This window comes from Cyprinus carpio, chromosome B7, assembly GCF_018340385.1.
Source record: "Cyprinus carpio isolate SPL01 chromosome B7, ASM1834038v1, whole genome shotgun sequence".
Lineage (NCBI taxonomy): Eukaryota > Metazoa > Chordata > Actinopteri > Cypriniformes > Cyprinidae > Cyprinus > Cyprinus carpio.
The window spans coordinates 1,925,291-1,952,507 of NC_056603.1; the positions used below are offsets into that span (position 1 = coordinate 1,925,291).

Here is a 27,217-nt window from a genome sequence, read left to right on the forward strand (position 1 = left end):
ATTTAGATCTCATATGATATGATTTATTTAATGTGTTTTTTAAAAATATTTTTTTTTTTGTGTTTTTTTTTTGTGGGTGTACATTTTGGCCAAAGTGTTGTAATTATATCACAAAATAGGCTAGGCAAGGCAAGTTTATGTACTGTATAAAGCACATTTCGTACACAGTGGTAATTCAAAGTGCTTTACATAAAAGAAAGTAAAATAATCACAAAAATACAACAACGAATTTAAAAATGATTTAAAAATTGAAATGAATTCAAGACAGTTAAAAATAGAAAATGATTTTACATAAAATACATTATATATATATATATATATATGTATATGTGTGTGTGTGTGTGTGTGTATATATATATATATATAATATATTAGTATTGCAGTATTAAAATTTTATATATATATATATTAGTGGTGGGCATAGATTAATTTTTTTAATCTAGATTAATCTCACTGTAATCTTGGAATTAATCTAGATTAATCTAGGATTCCAGCGTTCACGCGGTTGTGGTCCGTCAGTGCGTTCCAGGAGCGGTGCGTCTGCAGCAGTGCAGCGATCGTTTAACCGTACCGAGTCTGTTTTTTGCTGTGCTGCATTGCGCTGAATTAAAATGACAGCGCGGAATTGTTTCGGTAGTAAAAATTAACAATGGGTTGACACGGAAATGCAGTAATTTCACAATAAATGTATACTAATTGTCTATACGCCTATTGTTTTTCACACGCAACACATGGGTTTTTGGCTAGGTTTAAAACAAGAAAAAGAGCACCTTTAGATAAACGAGGCAACATGATATAGGCCTATGCACTTTTATGGAAGCAGAAAAACAAAGTTCATTAAGAACGTGCGATTGCTTGTAATAAAGATTTACCAAAAAAAGCGCAAAAGGCACGAGAGTCGATGCGGGCTAAAACAGGCAGTGGTGTAGAATCGGTATGCGGCCGTCGCGGGGCTAAATAGGCAGTGACGTAGAATCGGTGGGCGGGGGCTAAAAATAGGCAGTGGCGCGTAGAATTCGCGAGGGTGGGCGGGGGCTAAATGTGTGGCAGTGGGGCGTGGCGGGGCTAATTCCCGGTGTCGGCGGGGCGGGGCTAAATACTGCTTTACAATCAGTGGGTGGGGCTAAAACCCGTGTAGTGATGTAGAATTGGTGGGCGGGGCTAAAACCAGCATGCACGAACTCAAGGTGGAGGGGCTAAACAGGCAGTGGAATAGAATCGGTGTTCGGGGCTAAATAGATCAGTGGGTGATGGCTAAATCGGGTGGGCGGTGGGCGGGGTAATAGGCAAGTGGCGTAGAATCGGTGTGCGGGGCTAAATAGGCCAGTGACGTAGAATCGGTGGGCGGGGTTAAACAGGCAGTGTTGTAGAATCGGTGTGCGGGGCTAAATAGGCAGTGACGTAGAATCGGTGGGCGGGGCTAAATAGGCAGTGGCTTAGAATCGGTGGGCGGGGCTAAATAGGCAGTGGCGTAGAATCGGTGTGCGGGGCTAAATACTGCTTTAGAATCAGTGGGTGGGGCTAAACCGGTAGTGATGTAGAATTGGTGGGCGGGGCTAAACAGGCAGTGATGTAGGAGGAGGCATTGATCATCATCTGTGGAGGCAGGGTTTATCCACACTGAGCTGTGGAAATGTAGAAATGCTTTTTCCACAACTTGGCACTGCAAAGCATCTTGTTGTCTTCAGAGCATCTTTATCGTTTTGTTTCTGTGTAGACCTGCACATTTACCTCTCTCTTAAACACTACATGCACGAATCAGTGGGAGGGGCTAAACAGAAGTGGTGTAGAATCGGTGGGCGGGGCTAAATAGGCAGTGGCGTAGAATTGGTGGGCGGGGCTAAATAGGCAGTGGCGTAGAATCGGTGTTCGGGGCTAAATAGGCAGTGGCGTAGAATCGGTGGGCGGGGCTAAATAGGCAGTGGCGTAGAATCGGTGTGCGGGGCTAAATAGGCAGTGACGTAGAATCGGTGTGCGGGGCTAAATAGGCAGTGACGTAGAATCGGTGTGCGGGGCTAAATAGGCAGTGGCGTAGAATCGGTGGGCGGGGCTAAACAGGCAGACGTGATGTAGAATCGGTGTGCGGGGCTAAATAGGCAGTGACGTAGAATCGGTGGGAGGGGCTAAATAGTAGTGGCGTAAGAATCGGTGGGAGGGGCTAAATAGGCAGTGGTGTAGAATCGGTGGGCGGGGGCTAAATAGGCAGTGGCGTAGAAATCGGTGAGCGGGGCTAAACAGGCAGTGGCGTAGAATCGGTGAGCGGGGCTAAATAGGCAGTGGCGTAGAATCGTTGGGCGGGGTTAAACAGGCAGTGATGTAGAATCGGTGGGCGGGGCTAAACGGGCAGTGATGTAGAATCGGTGGGCGGGGCTAAACAGGCAGTGATGTAGAATCGGTGGGCGGGGCTAAACAGGCAGTGCTTTAGAATCAGTGGGTGGGGCTAAACCGGTAGTGATGTAGAATTGGTGGGTGGGGCTAAACCGGTAGTGATGTAGGAGGAGGCGTTGATCATCATCTGTGGAGGCAGGGTTTATCCACACTGAGTTGTGGAAATGTAGAAAGGCAGAAGTAACTTCATTCTGCAGATCTTTAGCTGTGGCGCTGCTCCAGTAGTGTCAGTTTCTGAAGGTCTGAAACAGTATGTACATGCTGTTTAAATGGAGCTGTCATGACGCGACGGGCCTACAATCTGCGTACAGTGTCAAAATAACCCTCAGAAATATCAGATGTACAGTACTGACCCGCAGCCATCTTAAATGTTCTCATGAGCCGTGTGACTGTATACCAGATCCTATAACTCATCTCACAGACATGAAAACACACACCAGCGTTTGCCTGCGGTTAATGGCTTTCCTCTTCCTGTACTGAGAAGGCATTCATTGGTTCACAAAAAGGAAGAAGAGACACTTGATTATAGCAACAAAACATTCAAAACAGCGGCCCATTAATATCTGAAAAACAAAAGCCTTTTCCACTGGGAATGGTTTCTGAGTCTGTGGCGTTAATGCATTCGCTGGGCAGAGGACGAATTAAATGGATCCGGACCACTGAAATGTCATGTTGGGTTACAGAAACACGTGAAGCTGCAATGTGATTTTGATCCGCGGCGCTCCAAATTATGTAGTCTCTAATAAATGTCACTTTATGAAATAAATAAGTGAAGAAACACTCCAAGCTTCACTACAATAGTCTGCAGCTTTTCAGAACTAATTAAAAGAAAACAGGATTGTATCCTGCGGCTGGTTCAAGTGAGAGCGAGCATCAAATAAATCTGCTAAGAACGAGTTCCTCGTCCAGTTCACACACAACCGATCCATGCATTCAGGAGACGAGATTCACTGACCAGAACTAACGCCAACTACTAATTCTCTTCATGCACTTATGTATACTGTAATTATCATCAAAATTGCTTTTTGGAAGAGTTTGTATTCCTAAATATTTGAATAAAAATCAGTGCATAATTTTTTTTTGTTGTTTTTAAAAAGGTTTAGATTAGTTTACAGATTAGTTATTCTGATTATGTATGTGTGTTTGGTTTTTGCTGGTGTGGTCAAAGACAAATTTCAACCATGGTTGACAATAAAGATGTATTGTATTGTATTAGTGACTGTTAAAATTAGTATACAGTGTTGTTTTAAACAGTTTTTTTTTTGTTGTTTGTTTGTTTTTTAATTTTAATTTTTTATTTTAGTACATTAACTTAGTGAGAATCGTTGCCTTGGCAATTAGCTGATTGTTTTATAGTTTGAGTTTTAGTTTTAGTTATGGACAGACAGGAAGACAGATGGGCGGACAGACAGACAAATGGACAGATGGATGGATGGACAGATAGATGGATTGACGTATTGACAGATGGATGGATGAACAGATAGACAAAGGTGAAGATGGACAGACAAATGGACGAGCAGACAGACGAACAGAGAAATAGATGGATGAACAGATAGACAGATGGACAGACAGGAAGACGGATGGATGGACAGACAGACAAATGGAAAGATGGACAGACAGATGGATGGACAAATAAACAGAGGGATGGACAGATAGACAGATGGACGTGTTGTCAATCACAGGTCTGATCAGAAGCTCTTTGTTCTGATGGAGAATCTCTCTGAGGGCTGAATAAAGCTGAGGTTTCACCGCTGACTGTGTGTTTTCCTCAGAGAGATTCATTTTCTCTATGTTTAGATGCTGAAATGAGTTTGACGTGTCATGAGAAACAGATGAGAATGATTTCAGACACTGTGTCTGGCAGTTTTGGCTCAGAGATGACAGTCTCCAGTGCTCTGTGTGTTCAGATATGACAGTATATATTTACACATGGGCACCTGATTAATGGACTGAAAACAGAGATTCACAGAGCTGCAGTCAGAGAGTGTGAGGGATCATCACATGACAGCTGTCTCTGTGAATGCGGTTGGTGTTTGATGTATTTTTAATTCATTATATTGAAGATAGACACTGACTATCTGACTGTCTCTTTCTCTGCAGAATACTGACGATCTGTTAGTAGCGTCAGCAGAATGTCCGAGTGATGATGAAGATCTTGAGGAGTGTGAGCCTGGAAACGGTGAGTCAGTCTTACCATCCATGTTTGTTTTTATATGCTGTAAACACACACACACACACACACACAATCTAATCCAGTGTGCAGCTGTGATTGGACAAAATATGCCTCAATTCAAGTTGACAGTCAGATTGAACCTAAATTAATGTAATTCAGTTGGAAATCTTATGGTTTGAAGTTACTAATAAATGTATATTGTACCATACAATGTCTTTAATCATTTTAATTTCATATAGTAGCTTTGATTGTTGGAGCCTGATCAATTATAAATATAATTTATAATAAATATAAATTAATGAAACTAAATGAGATTATTTACTCATGTTCACATCATGTTTTTCTGAAAACAATTTGTATTACACAGTTTGCTTGTGAAGTAGGTGCGTGTAGTGTCAGGGCTGTTTATCAGTGGTGTTGTGAATGGATTGGGTGTGTTTGGGCTGATGTCTGTCTTTAAGCTCATATGGACGAGTTTTAGCCTTATACTAGAGCAGTTATTGAGGTAATGAGGTGGTTTTATCATCAGTCGGTGTGTTTGCGGTCAGATCTCACGACACACTTCACTAATGCAGCATAAGAGCACAGATCTGATGTATTCAAGCAGTCTCATGTCATGTGATTAATGTGTTACAAGAGTCGTCACCTGTTTCATCATGTGGCAATAACAGCAGTCGAAGATCTGATGCCTCATTAGCACAGGATACAGACTGAACCAGATCTATCCTAGCAACACCTTAGAATCTAGATATCCACTACCTAGAAACCACTGATAACACATTAGCAACAGGCCAGCATCCACCTAGCAACCACCAATGCTTTAGGAACCACTCAGAATGCCCCAGCAACCTCCAAGGCACACCATAGCAACCATCTGAGGGTGAACAGCAGTTCATCTGTGTTTTTGAAAGCAAATATTTCTATTGCACACTGAAGCAGACATAAGGACAAAGAGAGCAAACAAATTGTGTGACTCACCATCAAATGCTGGACAGAAAAGTAAAAGAAAACAAGAAAGATGAAGTACAAACACAGAGAAGAGTGCGAGGCTCTGACTGGCATCAGCATGTTCCTCACGTTTGCTGTATCATGGGAGAGATGGATGAGCCACAGATGCAGCAGAGAGATATGGACATATGGATGGCGGGACTGAAATCTCTGCATTGCGTTTCTGCTCAAAGGTCCCACAGAAACATCCCTCATCTCAGCTGATCTCCTTGGGCCAATTAATCTCTGCCCTCATTAGAAGCTCCTAATTACATCATTCACTGGAGCCTGCCGACCATTCTCTAGTTTATAATGAGCTGAAACTTCACAGCAATCTGACTGTTAGACACAAACATGCAACCGTCTGACTGTTACACACAAACACACAACAGTCTGACTGTTACACACAACTACACAACAGTCTGATTGTTACACACAAACACACTACAGTCTGACTGTTACACACAAACACACTACAGTCTGACTGTTACACACAAACACACGACAGTCCGACTGCTACACACAAACACAGACGGTCCGACTGCTACACACAAACACGCGACAGTCCGACTGTTACACACAAACACTACAGCCTGTTACACACAAACACACTACAGTCTGACTGTTACACATAAACACACTACTGTCTGACTGTTGCACACAAACACGAGACAGTCTGACTGTTACACACAAACATGAGACAGTCTGGCTGTTACACACAAACACACTACAGTCTGACTGTTACACATAAACACTAAAGTCTGACTGTTATACACAAACATGAGACAATCTGACTGTTACAAACACTTGTCAGTCTGACTTTTACACAACAGATTGTTAAACACAAACACAACAGACTGACTGTTACACACACACACACACACACACACACACACACACACACTACAGTCTGACTATTGCACACAAACACACTTCAGTATGACTGTTACACACACACAAACAACAGACTGTTACAAACACAACAGTCTGACTGTTACACACAAACACATGACAGTCCGACTGTTACACACAAACACACTACAGTCTGTTACACACAAACACTGCTTGTACAGTTGACTGACGTTACACAACAAACACCCTACAGTCTGACTGTTACACAAAAAAACACGAGGCAGTCTGACTGTTACACACAAAGACACTACAGTCTGTTACACAAAAACACGAGGCAGTCTGACTGTTACACACAAAGACACTACAGTCTGACTGTTACACACAAACACACAGCAGTCTGACAGTTACACATAAACCCACTACAGTCTGACTGTTACACACAAACACGAGACAGTCTGACTGTTACACACAAACACTCTACAGTCTGACTGTTACACACAAACACGAGACAGTCTGACTGTTACACACAAACACTACAGTCTGACTGTTACACACAAACACTCTACAGTCTGACTGTTACACACAAACATGAGACAGTCTGGCTGTTACACACAAACACACTACAGTCTGACTGTTACACACAAACACACAACAGTCCGACTGCTACACACAAACACACGACAGTCCGACTGCTACACACAAACACATGACAGTCCGACTGTTACACACAAACACTACAGTCTGTTACACACAAACACACTACAGTCTGACTGTTACACACACAAACACATGACAGTCCGACTGTTACACACAAACACAAGACAGTCCGACTGCTACACACAAACACATGACAGTCCGACTGTTACACACAAACACTACAGTCTGCTGTTACACACAACTACACAACAGTCTGATTGTTACACACAAACACACTACAGTCTGACTGTTACACACAAACACACGACAGTCCGACTGCTACACACAAACACATGACAGTCCGACTGTTACACACAAACACACTACAGTCTGTTACACACAAACACATTACAGTCTGACTGTTACACACAAACACTATACAGTTTGACTGTTACACAAAAACAAGAGACAGTCTGACTGTTACACAAAAACACGAGACAGTCTGACTGTTACACACAAAGACACTACAGTCTGACTGTTACACACAAAGACACTACAGTCTGACTGTTACACACAAACATGAGACAGTCTGGCTGTTACACACAAACAAACTACAGTCTGACTGTTACACTCAAACATTAAAGTCTGACTGTTATAAACAAACATGAGGCAATCTGACTGTTACAAACGCAAACACGTCAGTCTGACTTTTATACAACAGATTGTTTTACACAAACACAACAGACTGACTGTTACACACACACACACACACACACACACACACACATACACACACACACACGTTTGTTTTTGTGAATTGTGGGGCCATTCCATAGGCATAATGGTTTTTATACTTTACAAACTGTATGTGCTATTGCCCTACACCAACCCTACACCTAACCCTATCCCTTACAGGATACTTTGTGCATTTTTACTTTCTCAAAAAAACTTCTGTATGTTTATAAGCATTTTGAAAAATGGGGACATGGGTTATGTCCTTATAAGTCACCCTCTCGTTGTAATACCTGTGTCATACCCATGTCATTATACAAAGTTGTGTCCTGATATGTCACAAACACACACACACACTACAGTCTGACTGTTGCACACAAACACACTTCAGTATGACTGTTACACACAAACACACTACAATCTGACTGTTACACACACACAAACAACAGACTGTTACAAACACAACAGTCTGACTGTTACACACAAACACACTACAGTCTGACTTTTACACACAACAGTGTTACACACAAACACAACAGACTGACTGTTACACACAAACACACAAAAGACTGACTGTTACACACAAACACACAACTGCATTATATCTCAAACCTACAGCTGCATAGATAAATTGTGATGATGAGTGTCACAGACATAGAATTACAGTATAGAGAGTGAAACCATGATTTATATACTGTGTAAGTATTTATAAATACTAAAGTTCTAAGTTCTATTTTTAAATGTGCCGTTGTCACGTTTAAATTTTAAAAATGTTGCATTTTTATTATAGTTCATATTTCAGTTTTTTTTTATTTATTTTAATTTCAGTTTAAGTAAATACATTATGGGCTTTTTTCCATTTTTATGTTTCTATTTAACTTTAAATTATTTTTATTTCAATTTTAGTCAATTCTGGGAGGTTTTTGCCTTTTTTCCCATTTTTATTAGTCTGTTTTTGGGGAGGGGCTAATATTTCTATTTGGCTTTATTTTTATTTCAGTTTTAGTCGTTTTGTTTTGGGCTTTTGTCATTTTAATTAGTTTTATATATATATATATATATATATATATATATATATATATATATATATATATAATATATATATATATATATATTAATGACAAGAAGCAGGTTTTGATTTATAGCTTCATAAATTGGTTTCATTGGCTTTATAGAAACAATAAAGCAGCTATGTGCCTCTTCAAATATAATCAAGATATTCTTAATTTATTAGTTGCAGAAGCAAGTCTAACAAAACAAACATGAATATTTCAGCACGCTGCATATGAAATGTTTGGTTTGATGTGACGCAAGTACATTTATAGAGGTTACTCAGTTTCTCTGAGCATCTAGGCTTCCGGTGTCTTCTGTCATCAATTATTAAGCATCGGGGTTGGTCTCACCCCCTCCATCACTCTAGTGTTCAGCTTCAAAATCAAATTAGCTAAGAGAGAGACAACTCCAATCTCAGCCTTCCCCGTGGCCTGAGCGCCCGTGGCAAACAGCAGTCACATTTCCAACTTTTATTACTGTGTGTGGATGAAAACAAGCTCTTGAATGTCCAAAACAAGCTGGATGTTTTTCTGGACATAGGAGTGTCTTTCATTGTGCTGCTCATCTTGTCATAAATGTGATCCAGTAGAGCATCCGTTCAACTTCTGGGCTTCTACTCAAACCTCCAGGACAAAACACTTCTTCCTTAGTATGTTTGTCTTATTTTCCAGTACAAATATCTGGTCATTCTCAAATCAAGATATAATTACTTGAGAGGCAAAACAATGTTAGAGAAAAAAAATCTGCTGATGAGTTCAGAAAAAAATCAACTTGTTCTCCATTTGAATTAAGTTAATTTTTCTGTTTAGATATTTGTACCGCAGATATTTGTAATGATAATGTGGGAAAAAATACTGTGGAAAATTAAATCATGTTTTGTAGTGCATTTAGACTAAGAGCTCAGAATCATGAATAATATTGTGTGTAATGTAACTTTTTAATTACTGAGAGGGATTACTCTTGATTTTTCTATAATTTAATTATTGTTACTTCTGATGTAATTGCATTACATACTTTATAAGCTATTAAACAAATTCTTTATAAAACAATAATGTATTTTTCATAGAAATGTAACATCTAATGTTAGAACATTTATTTAATGTAACCTTTAAATACTTTGGTCAGCTCAAGAATTATTTAATTTGATTCAAGAATCAACTTTATTTATTTGAAATAATTAAAAGAGCCATTTCATGTCTGTCCTTGTTTTGTTCAACTGGCCGAGGTTGATATGACATGCATTACGTTTGGAGATAGCAATCTAATTACACTGTGGAAGATGTAATTAGTAGCTTGTAATTAATGACTTGTTTAGAATATCTTACCCAAGACTGGTCATGAATTCAGTGAAGGAGAGAAAGAGATGTTTTGTTTTTGTTTTGTTGCTGTGCTGTGATTGTATTTCCATTTTCTCCATCTCAAAACTGCAGTATAAGCACAAAAGTGTGTTGATGCAGGTGGTCTGTGCTAGATTAAGTTCATTATTATTAATTTAATTCTGTGCATTTCTAACTGTTAATGACATTTAATTTGCCGGTTAAAATAACAGTGGCTCTCTGGTAGTTTGTCTGGCTTAAATTGCATCTCTCGCAGTGGATTTGTAACAGACAGACATAAGTTCATTTGTTGCAGTTTAAGAAATAAAAGCACGAATAAAGCTGCAGTCATTACTCCAGTTACACTACAGACAGTCATCGTGAAACAAGTGAGAATGGCACCGCGCTGAGCATGTGAGATATTCGTTTGTACGCATGAGTCATTCAAGATTCAAAATTCAAGATTTTTATTCGTCACATACACGATTATATAGACAATATATAACCGGCAGTGAAATGTGAGTCAGGTCCGCTCCATGGACAGTTCAATTATTAAAGAATACAACACAGATGAAAATATACATAAATATATGTATGAAAGAATTAAATAAATGTAAACATTAAAAATATAAGAATAAAATATCCAAAAAATACTGTATAATTAAATATAGAATAGAAAATAAATGCATGAATAATAAGTGCATGAAAGTATACTGAAGTCTTAAATATTAAGATACACAGAAATGTGCTAGAGGTGAATGTGCAAAGAGGTTGTGACACTGTCAATATGTCAGTATGAAGTAGGGAATGATGAATATCTTACTGATTAAGTGAATATTAAGTGGAGAAAACTGGAAGTTAAGAGGCTGGTTTTGAGTTTAGGAGCCTGATGGCCTGGGGGAAGAAACTCCTCCTAAGTCTCTCAGTTTTTGCCATCAGGCTACTAAAGCACTTACCAGATGGCAGCAAAGTGAAATGACCATTACTAGGGTGGTTGGAGTCCTTGATGATTTTAACAGCTCGCTTTTGCAGCATTTCAGTCATGATACTATTCTGATGTTGTTCTTGCAGTCAACACAACTGTCACAGGAGGCAAAGTTTGACCAATCACAGACTACTGGAACAATGATTTCTAACCTATAACAAGATTTGTCACAAACACACAGACAGACTGATGGGTTTTGCACACATTCACTGACTTGTACGTCTGCGGATTGATGGTTTGAGAAAGTTTATCATTCACATCTCTTTGCTTTTTCTATCAGTTCTCCTTCAAGTGCGATTTAGAGAAGATACTAGAAGGTAATCGTCAGGATTGAAGGTTCTTCTCTCCTGTGAGCGATTCTGCCCTCTCTGGGAACAGATTGCTCTGTATTTCCTTGTGTATCGTAAGATATTCCAACCAATTTAATAAAATCAGGAAATATAGTTGTGCCCGGTGGCACATTAACACATGGTCTCGTATAATCCACATACCGGCGGTGTCAGTTACTGAATTATCAGACTCCATTCGGCGCCCCTGACAGATCGTTCCTCTAAACGGCTGGTTGCCTCTAGCGGCTTTTTCTAGCAATGGATATAAAAGATTTGTCGGCGGTGAACAGGCATTAATTTTAAACTGAACCGTTCCCCAGACTCTCAACCCGCAGATGCACACCTCTACGCCGGGGCTGTTGGGTGGGACAGATTCTGTGAAAGATGCCATTAACATACTGTTTCCATTTCAGCTTCTAACAGATGTATGTGTGTTCTGAATGTTAATGTCACCTTTTCTCCTGGTGGATTTTTTGAGCTTAATGACTCTGTTCATCAATATGCAAACAGGATGGTCTTTTTGAAGGTTCTTCTGGTTAAGGGGAGGGTGCCGTGTTGATGCCATGGTTTGAGGATGTTTCCCAAAGCGCACAGATCACATCCAAACAGTCCCCCCCCCAAGCAATGTTTGTCACACTAATTTGCCTCATCATATGAATAACAATGATGTGCATTATGTATTTATACAAAACAATCTCTTCTGCACCCCGTTTTCCTAGATTCATTCTCCATCTCAAGTGTTGAAGGCACAAATGAAATTGTTTGACAAATCTGAGCTGAATCCTAATGAATACTTGAATACATCTTGTGTAATTTAAACTTTTGACATTCCTTGACAAGCCAGTTCCGGGGAAAAAATGGGCTTTTGTTATTCATGGTATGAGATTTCCAAGGGACAGGCTTATGGATAATTATCTTGAAAGATTTGGTCTGTGTTTTGGGGGGGGAAAGTCTTGTGGGACAATAATTTGAAAATATCACCTTCGGTATCCCGGGGTGAGAGTGGGAAGTTTTGCATATAGATCCTCATCATTAGCGAGCTATCACCATGCCAACGGGGAGTGGGGATTATGAGCCTTATGAGCCTTATGAGCCTTATGAGCGCTGAAAAAACGTTCACTGAATGATGAATTCAAAACACTTTACCTACTTTTAAACATGGGCTGAAATTTGTTTATTACTATCCCAGAACAATCTTACACAGCTTTCTTTTTGTAATTTTTTTTTTTCATGCAAAAAAATCATGCGGCCAATTTGTTGATGTAAGTGACCTGTACTACGTGGTTTGCTCTCTTCTTAAACATGCAGTCAGTGAGTGGAGGTTAGCACAGCTAGCATTAGCTTTAGCACAGACGTAGAACTGTTTTTGTAGGATTTTTACATGAATGTACATTCTAGCTGGTCTAGCACATGCTTAAGTTTTAATGTTTCTCTGTATTACTCTAACCCTGTAATGTACAGTATACGACTGTAATGCCTTAGCCTTAGCCTAGCTGTTTATAGTCTAATTTGAAATAGATGCTAACGAAACTAACTTTAGAACTAACCTCACTAAGTCTTAGTGCTGTTCTAATGATGGCTCTTCTCTCTCTCTTGTGCATTCATTTGCTCAGGTTTTAACTAACACCGTGTTCCTTCTCTCTTTCATCCTAGGAGGTGAACTAGTGTTGCCAATTATAACTGTGGATTCCCTTGACCCCCCGTCAATTGTGACACGTTACCCCATTATCCCCCGTCCCCGATATCGCCCCTTCCTCACCTTGCTCGAGACAACCAAAGAGTCTCTCCCCTTGCCCGTCCGGCCCCCCTGTCCGCTGGACCAGGAGGACTGCGAAGATCCCATGGAGGTCTCGGCCTATGGCTCGGGCGAGATGACGGAGTCCGACGATGAGGACTACTATAAAAACTCCCCTCGTCACTGACCGGACCGTACTCCCCCCTCCCCCCGCAGCCGGGAACCCCCGAGGTGACAGGCCCTTTGCCCGTTTGCCCGAGTCCCATCGCCCGCCACTACCGTTCACCCCCACGGCCCCCCCCGTTGTGCCCCGGCTCAAACCCGGCATCAACAGTGCCCCAACATCCCCGCGGGTAAAATGAACACCCGTGACCAGGTGCTGCTGCCGCCCGTACAGCCGTCGGGTGACCCTGAACATGGCGGACGGCATCGGCATGTCCCAGGTATAACTTATCCTCCCAATTTCCCCCATGTGCCCACTACAGACCCCTCGTCACCAGACCGAGGGCCTCCAGGAGCGGTGGAGGTGATCCGAGAGTCCAGTAGTACGACGGGCATGGTGGTGGGCATCGTGGCCGCAGCCGCCCTCTGCATCCTCATCCTGCTCTACGCCATGTACAAGTATCGCAACCGTGATGAAGGCTCCTACCAGGTGGACCAGAGTCGCAACTACATCAGCAACTCGGCCACACAAAGCAACGGTGCCCTGGTGAAGGAGAACAGCCCGGCGCAGCCAAGATGGGCACAAAGAGCAAGAAAAACAAAGACAAGGAGTATTACGTCTGAGCTCGGCCTCCAGAGCAACTGAGGTGGAAGAGAGGGGGAGAAGGAGAGAGATAGGATGAGGAATGAAAAGGGTGGTCCGGGTATTTGTCGGCAGTTTACCGGTCACATTGAGAGCTCTGACATCAACTTCTTTAATTTCCATTCTAGCTGTTGGCTTTATTTCCAGCAAGAGCTAAAGAGTTCGAAAGTGTCTAGGGTTCAGAATCATCCCCTTACTCATTTACATTTTTGATAGCTAATCCCTATTACAAACAGAGACTCTGCAAACCTTTTATATTGAAGAAAAGTGGATTTTTCCTCACATGTAATTTGACGTTCTAGTTTGTTCTTTGTAATTACTAGGTGAGTCCTCAATATTCAGATCATTTCCTGATGTCAAAACACCCACGCACGCCAGGCTGCTTGGGCGATCCATTGTTGCTCCATCAGAGCATTGGATGTGGTTGAGAATCATTTGGGAATGAGAGCAGTTTGGTTGGAACGGGTTGGCATAGGTGACATTTCAGGAACAGATGGTGCCGAAAACGTTTAGCAGTCACACTCCTCCATAATACTGCCAAATCAGCTCCGTGTCAAATCCGTCTCCCTCTCTTTCCAAGTGCTTCACGTTTCCATCCTCCTCCACTCCCATCATCCCTCTCTTTCTCTCTTTACTCACAACCTTTCTTGGCTTGTTCTCCTCTCTTTTTCTCCTTCTCCTTGGTGCTCAGGAGCAGATGCAACGTAATTCTGTTGTGTTTCCAGCATGTGGTATTCAAAATGAAAAGAAACAAAAACTGGTTTATGTGGAGTCAAACAAATAAATATATATCTATATATCAAACCGTTACAACTAGCGAAACATCTGTGGATGATCCCTTCAGCCCCTAGTACTCTCGGAGGCCTGCAGTCACCCCGCGTTCAAGAAAATATTTGTTGTGTGTTTTTGGGGTTCCCCAGGGCTCTGTCCTGGACCCGCTAAAGATCTTGGATTCTGCTCCACATTCAAGAACCTAAAACCCCCAACGGCAAAAAGAAATATTCATATACAGATATTTGAAAAGACAAAGGGACATAAGCAACTGAAAGTCTGACGCGATTGATCAAAACCTACATCACGTCAACAAACCGTATCAGTGGAAAACAGCCGAGCAGGATGCTAAGATGTCTTTTGTTTTGTTTTCTATATGTGTGTGTGTGCTTTTTTTTTTTTTATTTCGTCACAATGTCAAAGGGAAAAGACAATAACGTTCCAGTTAATGTACATCCCACATAGGGAATGTGAACTGACCTGCATCTTTGAACACGTTCTTTCAGGAAGAAAGTAGGTATGAACTTGCATTTAATGGAACGAACTCTCTCGAATGAAAGACCAAATGGCCTGTTCCTTGGAAGATGTACATCTTGAACTCTAGTATTCTAATTTTCTCAACTCTATTAAAAGAACTCAACTCTACATTGAAAAGAAAATGTTTAAAACAGTTTGTGAAATGTCTAAATATTTGAATCTCATCCCAGTGCTAAAAGAGATGTGTTTTTCCTAATTATCATCCCTAAGAATAAAAAAAGAGAGTGCAGTGAAATGCAAAGATCAGTGAATCGGATTCCAGAAAGCAGATGCTCTTTGAACATTAAACAGCAAAATGTGATTTGGTTTACACGAGAACATTTCCTTTACCAGGTGGGAGAGTATCTCCTTGAATCCAGAAGACTTTGATCATCGACTCCATCCTCCGTTTAAATCATGTTGCTCGCTTTACCCAGCGTGTGGAGGGCTGTTCATTCTCCATACTCACTCAACGAGGACCAGACATCATCTTCAACATTTGATTTTACTCTTCCAACTCTATGTGTGTGTGTGTGTGAGTGTTTGTGTGCTTGTTTGTCTGTGTGAATGTGTTTCCATTCTATCCGTTCCTGTTCAGGTTTGTCAGTTGCGTTTCTCCTCGGCTCTCTTGTTCTTTCTAAATGTTATTGTAGAGTGTTCCAGTGAGATGAATCTGCATACGTGTATATTAACAGAAGGGAATACAATTGGTTATATACTTCTTACACCACGTGTCGTGTGCTTATTTCAGATTCACACTTTTCTTCCAGAATAGTCTTCCTCACTTCGGCTCGACACAAACACTTTGAGAGTGTAAACTAAAGTATTTATAGTACAGTGTAGCTCGTAAAACACATTTACGTGAGTGCCGGAAAGTCTTTTATTCTCATAATGCTACGTGCTTTCTTATTCAACATTAAAAATAAAGCAGAAATCATTATAATGATCGGAAAATGAAACCTGTATAATCTCAAAATGAAGTCTTGATATGTTGTCAATTATCAGACTATCAAACTGACGCTGATAATATTGTAATAGTAATATTGCCAGATATAAATATGGTTAATTTATATATTATTTTCATTTATAATTCATTATCATTTTTAGTGGGATGTCAATTTATTAATTGTAGATGTTAATTAATGTTCGGTCCAGCTGCGACAGGCCTGTTTTCTTTGTTCATCTACATACAAACACAGGCTGAGCTCTCTGACCACTGAATCACGATACGACTGTCAGAAGCTGTCAAAAACTGTTCAGCTTTTACAGCATGAGTTATATTGTATGGAAGCCCTGAACTGCAATGTGAGGGGAAAGTCGAGGTGGAAAAAAAATCGTCTTGGATCCTTCCAGAGCCCAGGTCTTAAGAATTTGTTTTCTCTCTCTCTTCAATTTTATTTTTCCTAAATAGGTAACACAAGAGAGGGAAACAAATGGAAGTCCTGAACCAAAATGTGAAAAGCAGTGTGTTAGTTCCTAAATGCTAAGAATATCTCTCGCTGTTTTGTTTATTTTTTTTTTCTGAACATTTTTTCTCCATCTCCAATATTTATAGTTTTTTCCCCAATTTATTTTTCTCTCGCTCTAAAATTTTTATTCCTCTACCAAATAAATTTATCTCTCTCTCTCTCAAAAAAAAAAACTAAAACAGAAATCAATTGAACAACAGGGCAGCCGAGACAAAAGAGTCGTTGCAACTAACAATCAAAAAAAAATTAAAAGGTCATATATATATTTAATCTGATTTTGTCTCAATTTTGATTTGCAAAACCTTCTTGCAGATGTATTTATCCAAGTCTAAATACAGAATGCAGTGTAAGCATTAAATTTCATGCTAAATTATAGTGACAAGGTTGGTACTGCATGATAATGCTCTCTCTCTCTCTCTCTCTCTCTCCTCGTTTATGTTGAAAAAAAGTGAGAAAAGTTTCTGAAGATACAGTGTCAAAAACACAAACTTTTAAAACATTTGAGATTTTATAGAAGCTCTGATCTACATGATTTTCTTTCTTATTTAATTGTCTTTAATTGTTTTGCTCTAATTGTCTCTCTCTGAATTTTATTTTCACTCCAATGTTTTCTTTTATTCATTTTTTTCTCTACTGATTTTTTTTCTTGCCAAGTAACTTTTTTTTTCTCTCTCTCTTTTTTTTCCACTAATACGTGTGTGTGTGTGTGTGTGTGTGTGTGTGTGTGTTTTTTTAACTAAAAAAAGATTTTGGAACAAAAAAAGTGGAGCAAAAGTTTTTGATTTTTGGGGAGAAAGATATCATTGCAGAAGAGAAGAAAGGACTGAGATTCCGGAAGGACCTGAGACACTAGTGTTTTTGTTTTTTTCTGCACCTTGATTTCTTTTTTCACGTGGTGGTTCAGGGCTTCCATAGTATCGTGTTTGTTTTGTGCTTCATCTAGCTGTTGATGAATGTGTATTTTTTTGAATGTGTATGTGTATTTTTTTTACCCAAAAACATTGGTCTCTCTGATTTTAAATTTTTTTCTTTCTCCCTGATTCTTTATTTTTATCTCCAATATTTTTTTTCTCTTTCATTCCCCCCCCCCCCCATAAAACATTTGTCTCTCTCTCAATTTTTGTTTTGTTTTTGAATTTTCTATCTCTTCGATATCATTTTTTTCTCACTGATTTTTTCTTTCACACAAAATATTTTTTTCTATCCAGCATTTTTGCGCAGAATTTTTAAGCTTCAAAAAACTTGTTTTGTCAGACTTTTTTTCTCTAAAAAAAATCCTTCCCTTTCTGAATTTTCTTTAAAAAAAAAACTTCTCTGGTTATTTTTTTTTCCTCTTTTTAATTTTTTTCTCTTCATAATTTTTTTCATTTAACATTTTATCTCCCACAAACTATTCTCCCTCTTCATTTTTTGTATCTCTCCAAATTTTTGCATTTCCTCTACCAAAACACTTTTTTTTCCCTTTCCAAAAAAACTTTGAGGCGTCTCAGTCTAGAGCACGTTGATAGACCCACAATAACAAAAATAAAATCATGACTGTGACCGTGATATACTTTACCTGAGTTTGTTCATTATGATATGCAAAAAATTCTCCTAACTGTAATATTCAAATCATCAGAGAAAAGCGTGTGAGCAGTAGCTTAAATGCTAATGATAGCGGCACCTTGTGGCTGAGGTTGGTACCACATGCAAGAAAAAAAAATTTGAGAAAAACAGTTGGAGAGCGAGAAAAAAAAATGGTAGATTAAATTGAAGAAGAAAAAACTTTTTTAGAGGGAGAACATAGGCTACTTAGATGGTATAATCACGATTAGTGCAAGTTTAAGACCAACAAAAACTTAAATTTCCTAATATTAGAATACAATAATATTAAAGCGCTGAAACTATTTGATTTTCTGTTATTAACAGAGCTGGGAATGTCTGTAATCACCCAGAACAAACTCTATCAACCATATACTCTAGCAACACCCCAGCAACTGCATAGCAACCATCCAGAATATCCTAGCCTAGCAACCAACTAGCAACACTTTAGCAAACATCTAGAACATCTAACTGACCAAACCATTTATGTTTTTAAACAAGCCAAAATAAATTTGTCTTTCAAACTTTTCAATCTAGTTATTGCAGTTTTTCTTAGTTTTTTTAACAGCTTACACACATTTCCAAACTTTGCCTCTTTTTTTTTTTTTTTTATAGTTATTCACACAAAAATGCAAAATGCCTCACATCACTTACAAAACAAAGCACTGCGTTCAAAATATCACAAACACATCTCAAAAGCAAACATTTTGAAAGCTTGAGTCAAAGGCTGATGATTAGTGTATGGTTTTGCAGATTTGGTGTGCGCTTTTGCTGTTTGAGTGTCAGCTTTCAGAAACTGTGTGACAAGGAAAGATTTTGTAAGCAGATGAAAAAAAAAAACTGTAAATTTTTACACACAATTCATATGCACAGAAGACTTTCCCTACGGTGGCCAGGAAGTGCAAAACAAATCACAATTCTGAAAACAAAATATCAAATTACAAACACAAATGCAAATCTAAAAAAACTAAATAACAATTCAGAAAACACAACAACAATTCTGAAAACATAAGTCAGAAAACAAGGACAAATCAGACAAACTGGAAGAGGTGGGTATAGTTTGAGACAGCACATTGGTGTGAGAATAGATTACTCACTGCTGACTGGACGAGACATCTGTCAATCAAGCTATTCAGGAAGAACAGCAGACTAGCGGAAGAAACAGTGGCATAGCAAGTCAGACCCGGGCCCCTATGCAAAATATTACACCTGTAACTTTATTCAAGTGCAATGTGATTATTATATAAGGATTTTATTGTAATTGACTGTACACTATATTACTCGTTTTTTAATGAATGAATGTGTGTGCACTTTGGATGGGTTAAATGCAGAGCATGAATTCTGAGTATGGGTCACCATACTTGGCTGTATAAATGTTATTATTATGGGTGGCAGTAATTGGATGTATAAACATATTTGTTAAATGTATGAAATTTGTAGTTTAATAAAAGATGAAATATGAAGGAAATATGCGTCAAAGACTGCTGGGTGTGTGTTTTGTGTTTGTGTGTGGGGGGGGGGGGGTGATCTGTCAATGAGTTGCTGACTTGCACGAAAACCAATACGATGTATTGGACCTGGAAATAGCATCTCTCTGTCTCTCTCTCTCTCTCTCTCTCTCTCTCTATTTATATTTATTAAGTATATTATATATTATTATATTAAGTATAATATAATATAATTAATATAATATAATATAATAGTTATTATATCCAAGTTGTCTGGAACGCAGCATTAGGTTAACATTTCAATAAATGATCGTGTACTAACGTTGAGCCATTCTATCAGGTGACATTTCAGCACTTGACAAACGGATAGCGATTCTTAAGTAGCACTTAAAGCACAGCTACGTGCGAATGTGTGAAGTGCATTTTTTTGGAAACGCACGTGAAACAATAACGAAACAATAACGAACGATCATAAAATGACTCGCAGAAAACGCTCTTAAGTGCTAAGATCAATCGTTATCGAGAAACAGAGATTTTAATAGAAACGAATGTCTCATGAAATCGATCAATCAGAGTTTAAAATACGTCAATAAGTCTACGTTTCATTGCTGTCTTTCATGTTAAATGTGAAGTATGACAAAAATAAATGCATATTATTAGATAATGAAAGAGTTTTTTGACCCTGTTTTGGGGGGGACTCCCAAAATCAAAATATGAACCTTTCATAACCCATAATAGGGGCACTTTTAGGGGAAGTTTAAAAGGAGGAAAACGACTTATTGAAAATTGATTCTCTCCCAGTAGGAGGTGCTTTAGGAACGGTTTCCCTCGTAACAGCTCTACACCAAGCTGTGCGGCTCTCATAAACACCAGGTCTCCCGGTAGGTTTGCAGCCTTCAGGCATTATAATTTAGATGAAAATGACATCGGACTTCTGAGAAACTCTCCCTTTTTGGACCGCAGACGGACCCTTATACTTGCATTGATCATTGTGTTTTGTAACTTGTTATAATGTTTTCAGAATTGTTATGGATTTTATTTTATTTTAAGATTTGCATTTGCGTTTGTAATTTGTTATTTTGTTTTCAGAATTGTGATTTTCAGTAATTATTTTTTGCAGCTCAATTTCTATTACAGTTTGCTTATACATAAATTAAATTACAGATACAGAAAAAAATGTTTTTCATTTTGTACTACAGTCAAGTAATCTTGCAGTAAAGGAAACGCACTAGAAAAGTTCAAATACCAACAAATTGTATGAACTTGGCATGCAACACAATACAGTACAGTAAAAATAAATAAATAAATAAATGTAGCATCCTCTGCACATTTGGCCAAGTTCCAGTACAGTATACAGTACTGTAGCAGTTTCCTGTTCTCCTGATACACGACTAGCTATCTCTCTCTGGCTCTCATTTCTCAGTTCTGGCGAAAATGCAGTACAAAAAAAATGGTGTTACACAATAAATTTGACAGACACATGTTTGAAGGTGTACACCCCACATGCTACGTAGTTACTGACATATAGAACAGGAAAATGTTTCCGCTTTCTAATGTATCCGTAATTATACTGTAATGTGCAGTTTTTCCAGGTTGCGGTTCGGGCTTCTGTCCTGGAGGGAAAACGTGTAAGACGTCAGCTTTTCTGACCACTCAACAATATAAACTTAGTCTCTATGTTTGGAGTCTATCGATAGATCTTTCTGACTCTGACCCCTGTACCGCGTACCTAGCCACAAGGAGTAATCTATGTTTCAAGCTTTGTATTCAACTAAACTCAGACTAATCTACGTTTTTATGTAACAGAATTTTAAAAGACCCACAAAAATCTTAAAGTAAAAATTTAGATGACTAAATTGTAAGACTAGTCTAAAATCTTTGATGCAGGACAGGCCTCAGCTCCAACCACGTCTGTCACTGCCCAGCTAGCTGACTAAATACAGAGAAATATATATAAAAAAAACATTATATGTCAGCCATAAAATTCAGACTTGACATTTCATTCACCTGGGGCCTGATTCATAAAACCAATGTCAGTGTTACCAAATAAGCCAGGCTTATTTCAGTTAGTTGACTGACTTATTTTGAACCAAATCAACTTGACAATACAGTCAAGGACTAACTGACAATAAACCTGGCTTATATTGGCAAACTTGTTTTATGAAAACAGTAACGGGTGACAGACTAAAACAAATAAGATATAACTGAATGGTTCTGAAACAATGTTCATAATGGTTCATTTCAAGACAAAGTTCAGAACGATGTGAAAGACATGGTAAGCAGTGAAAAGTGCAGATGTTTCACAATAAACACACACACACACACACACACACACGGCTCTCCTCCTGCAGTTTCCATGGAAACAGGCTTCTGTCCTTTATGATGGTGTGTGTGTGTGTGTGTGTTTGGGGTTTTAACTAGGGTCTCCACAGGTGATGTGATCGCTGGAAAGAGGCAGGAAATAAAACAGACACAAACTGAAGATTGAAAACAAAGATTGAGGGGGGGCGGGGGGGGGGTGTGGGGTGCTTTTTGTGTCTTTGTGCAGAGGATTCATTCAATAATCAGGAGATTTTAAGTGCATTTATTAATAAATATCACGATCCATAATGTCTTGTAGTTCTGGGAAATCACAGTTTGTCCCTATATTACCACTTTTCATCAACATCGTCTACCAGCAAAAAACAACAAGGAGTTACAACATACAAGCCTTACTGGACACACACGACACACAACACACTCAACTCACCACAACACATCACACACAGCAACACCACACACACCACACAACACACACAATGCACACACATATGACACACCCCCCGACAGACACACAACACACCACTCACTCTCTCACACCCACACACACACACACACACAACACACTAACACACACATTCCCACACACACACACAGACACACAGACACAGCACCTCTCTCTCACTCCACACACACCACACCCACCACACACACACACACACACACTCACACCCAGACACACAGACACACACACACTCTCCTTCACACCACACACTCACACACACACACACTCCATTCCCTCAACCAGCTCATCTACATGAGCTTTAAAACATGAACAAATATTATTATAGTCAAAAATCATCCAAAACCTTGACTTACCAAATGTACCAATGCAACCTGAAAATTGACTTTGATGAGCAAATAAATATGGTATCACAAATATGGCAAAAAAAACAACAACAAAAAAAAAAATGGCAAAATGTCAGTCACAGAAAAAAACAAAAAACAAAAACAAAAACAAAAACAAAAAAACAAACATGTTTTGTGTTTGCTAAGAAATTATGGCACAAATTGTAATTTACGTTTATGCATGTGGCAGACCATTTTATACGAAATTATTTAAAGTGACATATTTGGATTTAAACAAGTATAAGAAATAGATAGGCACATACTGATATTAAAACTGCAAAACTTTATTAGAAATAGAAACATTTTAATCGTGAACTGATGAAAATCCCCATAAAAAATAAAAAATAAAAAAATAAAAAATCTGGCCAAAATATATTTCAAATATATGTTTTAAACAGTGAAGCTCAATTAATCTTTTATATATATATATATATATATATATATATATGTATATATTGTTTTAACATATACATAATATTTTATGTTTTCTCAAATGCTTTTGAAATGGAGTACAGAATTTCGGTAACACTTTACAGTAAGGTGCTATTCCTTAACAATTAGTTAATGCATTAGCTAACATGAACTAACAATAACCAATACTAATACAGCATTTATTAATGTTAGTTCAAGTTCATTTTAGCATTTACTAATACATCATTAAAATCAAACGTTGTCACTGTTAACATTATTAATGCACCATGAACCAACATGAATAACTGTATTGACATGAACTAACATTAACAAGAATTAATAAATGCTGAAAAACTAAATTGTTCTTTGTTAGCTAATGCATTTACTACTGTTAGCAAAAAGCACTTTATTGTAAAGTGTTAGCAAAATTTCTATCATAAAATTACTTCCGTAAAGCTTCAATATATATAGTACTATATACATACATAATATAAATGGACAATAAACATATCATATGCAAAAAAGCTTTAAAATACTGAACACAGCATCTACAAGGCAGCAGTCAGTGTGTGACAGGCTTCATTACACACTACATACAACACTAAACTGAGTTAGGTAACAACTGAGATTATATTGCAATAGACAGTTAGCACAACAGTAGTGCATGTAACATACAACCGCCATAATGTGAAACTATTGATGATAAGTACAAAAACGTATGAAACAGTTATTAGTTAAAAAAAAAAAATAAGACAATTCAACATATTACTTATATTCAAAAAATTCTGGGCAAATGGTCAATAGTACAGGGTATGTCACGTGTAAATCTACATGTAGTGTATTTTTTTTTTCACAATCTTCCAAACAATCTCTATGCAGCCCACCTCAAAATTACATGTGTAAGAATACAAGAAACAGTTTTTTTACCACGCTTTATACTAGTCGATGAAAGGGAACTTGCTATAAGTTAGTAGTAGTTTTGAAATATATTTATAAAAATTTACATAAATTAGTGCACATAAAATTGTTGCAAATAGAATTTAGTTTAATGTTGGTGTCAAAAGAAGATGTTGGAAAATAAACAATATATACGAAATTTATAGATGGATAAAAAGAAAAATTATGATTGTTGACACTTTGTATTGGTCACAGAATGGTTCAACCCCAAACGTATGACTGGTTGTAGTCATTTTATCATAGGTTCATCACCCTCCCTCTGATTGAGCTCACAGCATTGGTGCTTTATTTGGTGGCATGCCTGAACGTGCTTTACATGCAGCACGTCTGGTGTCTGAGTACAGATATGATTCTGAGTTAAAACCAATGTCCTCTTATATATCAGTGGTTCATACTGAATCACGGGATCTCAAATGGCATCAGTGATACCAAATGCAATATATATTATACATATAATGCACTCTGAAATGTTTGTTAGAGAATTTTTTATTTTTTTTAATTTTTTTAATGGGAGGTTGTACTTCTCTCTCAGAATTCTTGAAGAAAAATATATAAACAACTAAACAAATGTTCTCATGGAATGTTATGAATGGAATGGTTCAATTATTATTATTATTTTTTTTTTTAAATAAGATTTTAACTAAAAAAGAAAGGCTCCACCCTTTATCAGGATCGATCTCATGGCTAGCTCTATGTTTCAATGCACGTCATAACAGCTCTTTAATCGAGCTCGGTCTACGTTTTTGTTCATGGTAAGCTTTCAGCCAGCAAGTATCTAAATGTTTTGCGACAAAAGAGAGCAATATATCCAAATGTGTTTGAGTTATCGAAATGTTTTTTTTTTTTTTTTTTTTATACCACTTTGGAATCGAAACTGGGGATCGATAAAACACAGTCAGACTCGATAAGCAGAATTGGGGCAATTGACTGAATTCCAAGGATACCCAACTGGAGTCATGAGTGCTGCGTGGTGGTCTGTACTGACTGATATATCCACCGTTAACAGTCTGTGTATACGGGTAATATTCCTTGATGTCTAATCTTTCATGTTTCTCCTCGATGCATCCGCCAAGGCGTAGAGGGACATCAACGAGCTGCCACCAGACGCTGCCCTGAAGTGCGGTCTGTGCAATTCTGCTCAGAAAACCGGGTGGCTTGTGACCCCATAATAAACTGTCACCAACAATCTGCAGAAGAAAACAAAGACCCCCACAACAAACCAAATGCCAACCATGCAACTTTTTGCTAAGATACCGAGGAAAGAAAAATAAACATATTTTCCCCCACATCTTCTTCTGTTCATCAGAAACCATGAAAATGGTTTTCACAATACACACTGCAGCTTTATATACCTAATTATACTATATATATATATATATATATATACATTACATGTAGAACTGAGCAATAATTCACTGTACATTTTGCTATGCGTCCAACTATATATATCCAACTTTATATATAGTTTATGCTGTGCTGTATATCAAAGTTTATATAGAGAGCTGTATAATAATAATACAATTTGTTTTGCTATATATCCAACTTATAAAGAGCAGCACATTAATAGTTTGTTTTGTTATATATCCAAATATATATCTAACTTTACATATAGAGCTGCGTGATAATATACTTCACATTTGCTACATATCCAAATATACTATATATCCAGTTTCACAACTTTAGCTGTGTGATAACTGTTTGTTTTATCTAATATGTACAATTACCTAATATCCAAAACGTAAATATACGAGGCAGCACAATATTTTTTGTTTAATTATATCCAACTATATTATATATCCAACTTTAAATATAGAGCTGTGCGATAAAATAGTTTATGTTGTGCTATATATCCACCTTTACATAGAGCTATATTATTACCCGACTATATTATATATCCAACTGCAAAAAAAGATGATATATTATGTGATAATATACAGGAGCTTACATTTTGCTATATATACAACTAATATATACAAAGCAGTGCAAAATATAAATTGATTTGCTATATATCCATCTATACTACATATACAACTTTACACACACACACAGAGACATACATAAATAAAACTGTGCGATAATATAGATGACATCAGCTAGACACACTTTTTATATAGATGACATCTATCTATATATCAGTAACACACCTTTAGCTGATGAAGTGTTCACTGATTGCAAAACTGTGATAACAGGCAGTGTCTGAAACACAGAAACCAAAACAGAGAGAATCAACATGAAATAGCCCACACAATCGGAATCAGATATAACGCATCCATATCATCACATCAGGAGAGATCAAACCATCTGTGTTTTCTGAAAAAAAAGCTTGACAGTCGCGTTTACAGCTGCCCTTATCATGACACAAGACATCACACATCACCATCATAATAATATACTGCCCTGAATCATGATGAAATATCTCGTTTCATACATCAATTGCTATAGCACAATACACAAATGTTGTAACTTTAATCAATTAATTCCACAAGTGAAATTATTATAATTCATGTAATTTGTTCTCTTTAGTTTAACTTGATGTACTAAGTAAAAGAAAGAGTATATATATATTCTATAATCTATATATATATATATACACATACACACACACACCCACAGACACACACACAGGTGCCTGGTCCGTGTTTCAGAGCAGTGAATAAATTCAAGACATCATTAAAGACTTACTTTTCGAAGCTAAACATCTGCTTTTGAGTTCCACAGAAGAAAGTCAATGGATAAAGTAAGGCTTGAGAAAAGACTAGCGTAACCTCATGTTGTCACACATGCTATAGACTGACCAAACATAAGGCGCGTCCCAAATTGCATACTTATGCACTATTCTATGACTGACAACTAAGGAAAATCCCAAATTCAGTATCTCAGAAAATTAGAATATTGTGAAAAGGTT

The 27,217-nt window shown here is 37.9% G+C and overlaps 1 protein-coding gene across 1 annotated transcript in view; it reads left to right on the plus strand.

The window, feature by feature from the left end:
• nrxn2b (neurexin 2b) overlaps positions 1-27,217 on the plus strand; it is a 682,623-nt gene that overhangs the window by 500,771 nt on the left and 154,635 nt on the right. The window contains exon 19 of the mRNA XM_042728878.1: positions 4,489-4,567. Within this exon, the coding sequence (XP_042584812.1) occupies positions 4,489-4,567 (79 nt within the window). The remainder of the gene's footprint in view (positions 1-4,488; positions 4,568-27,217) is intronic.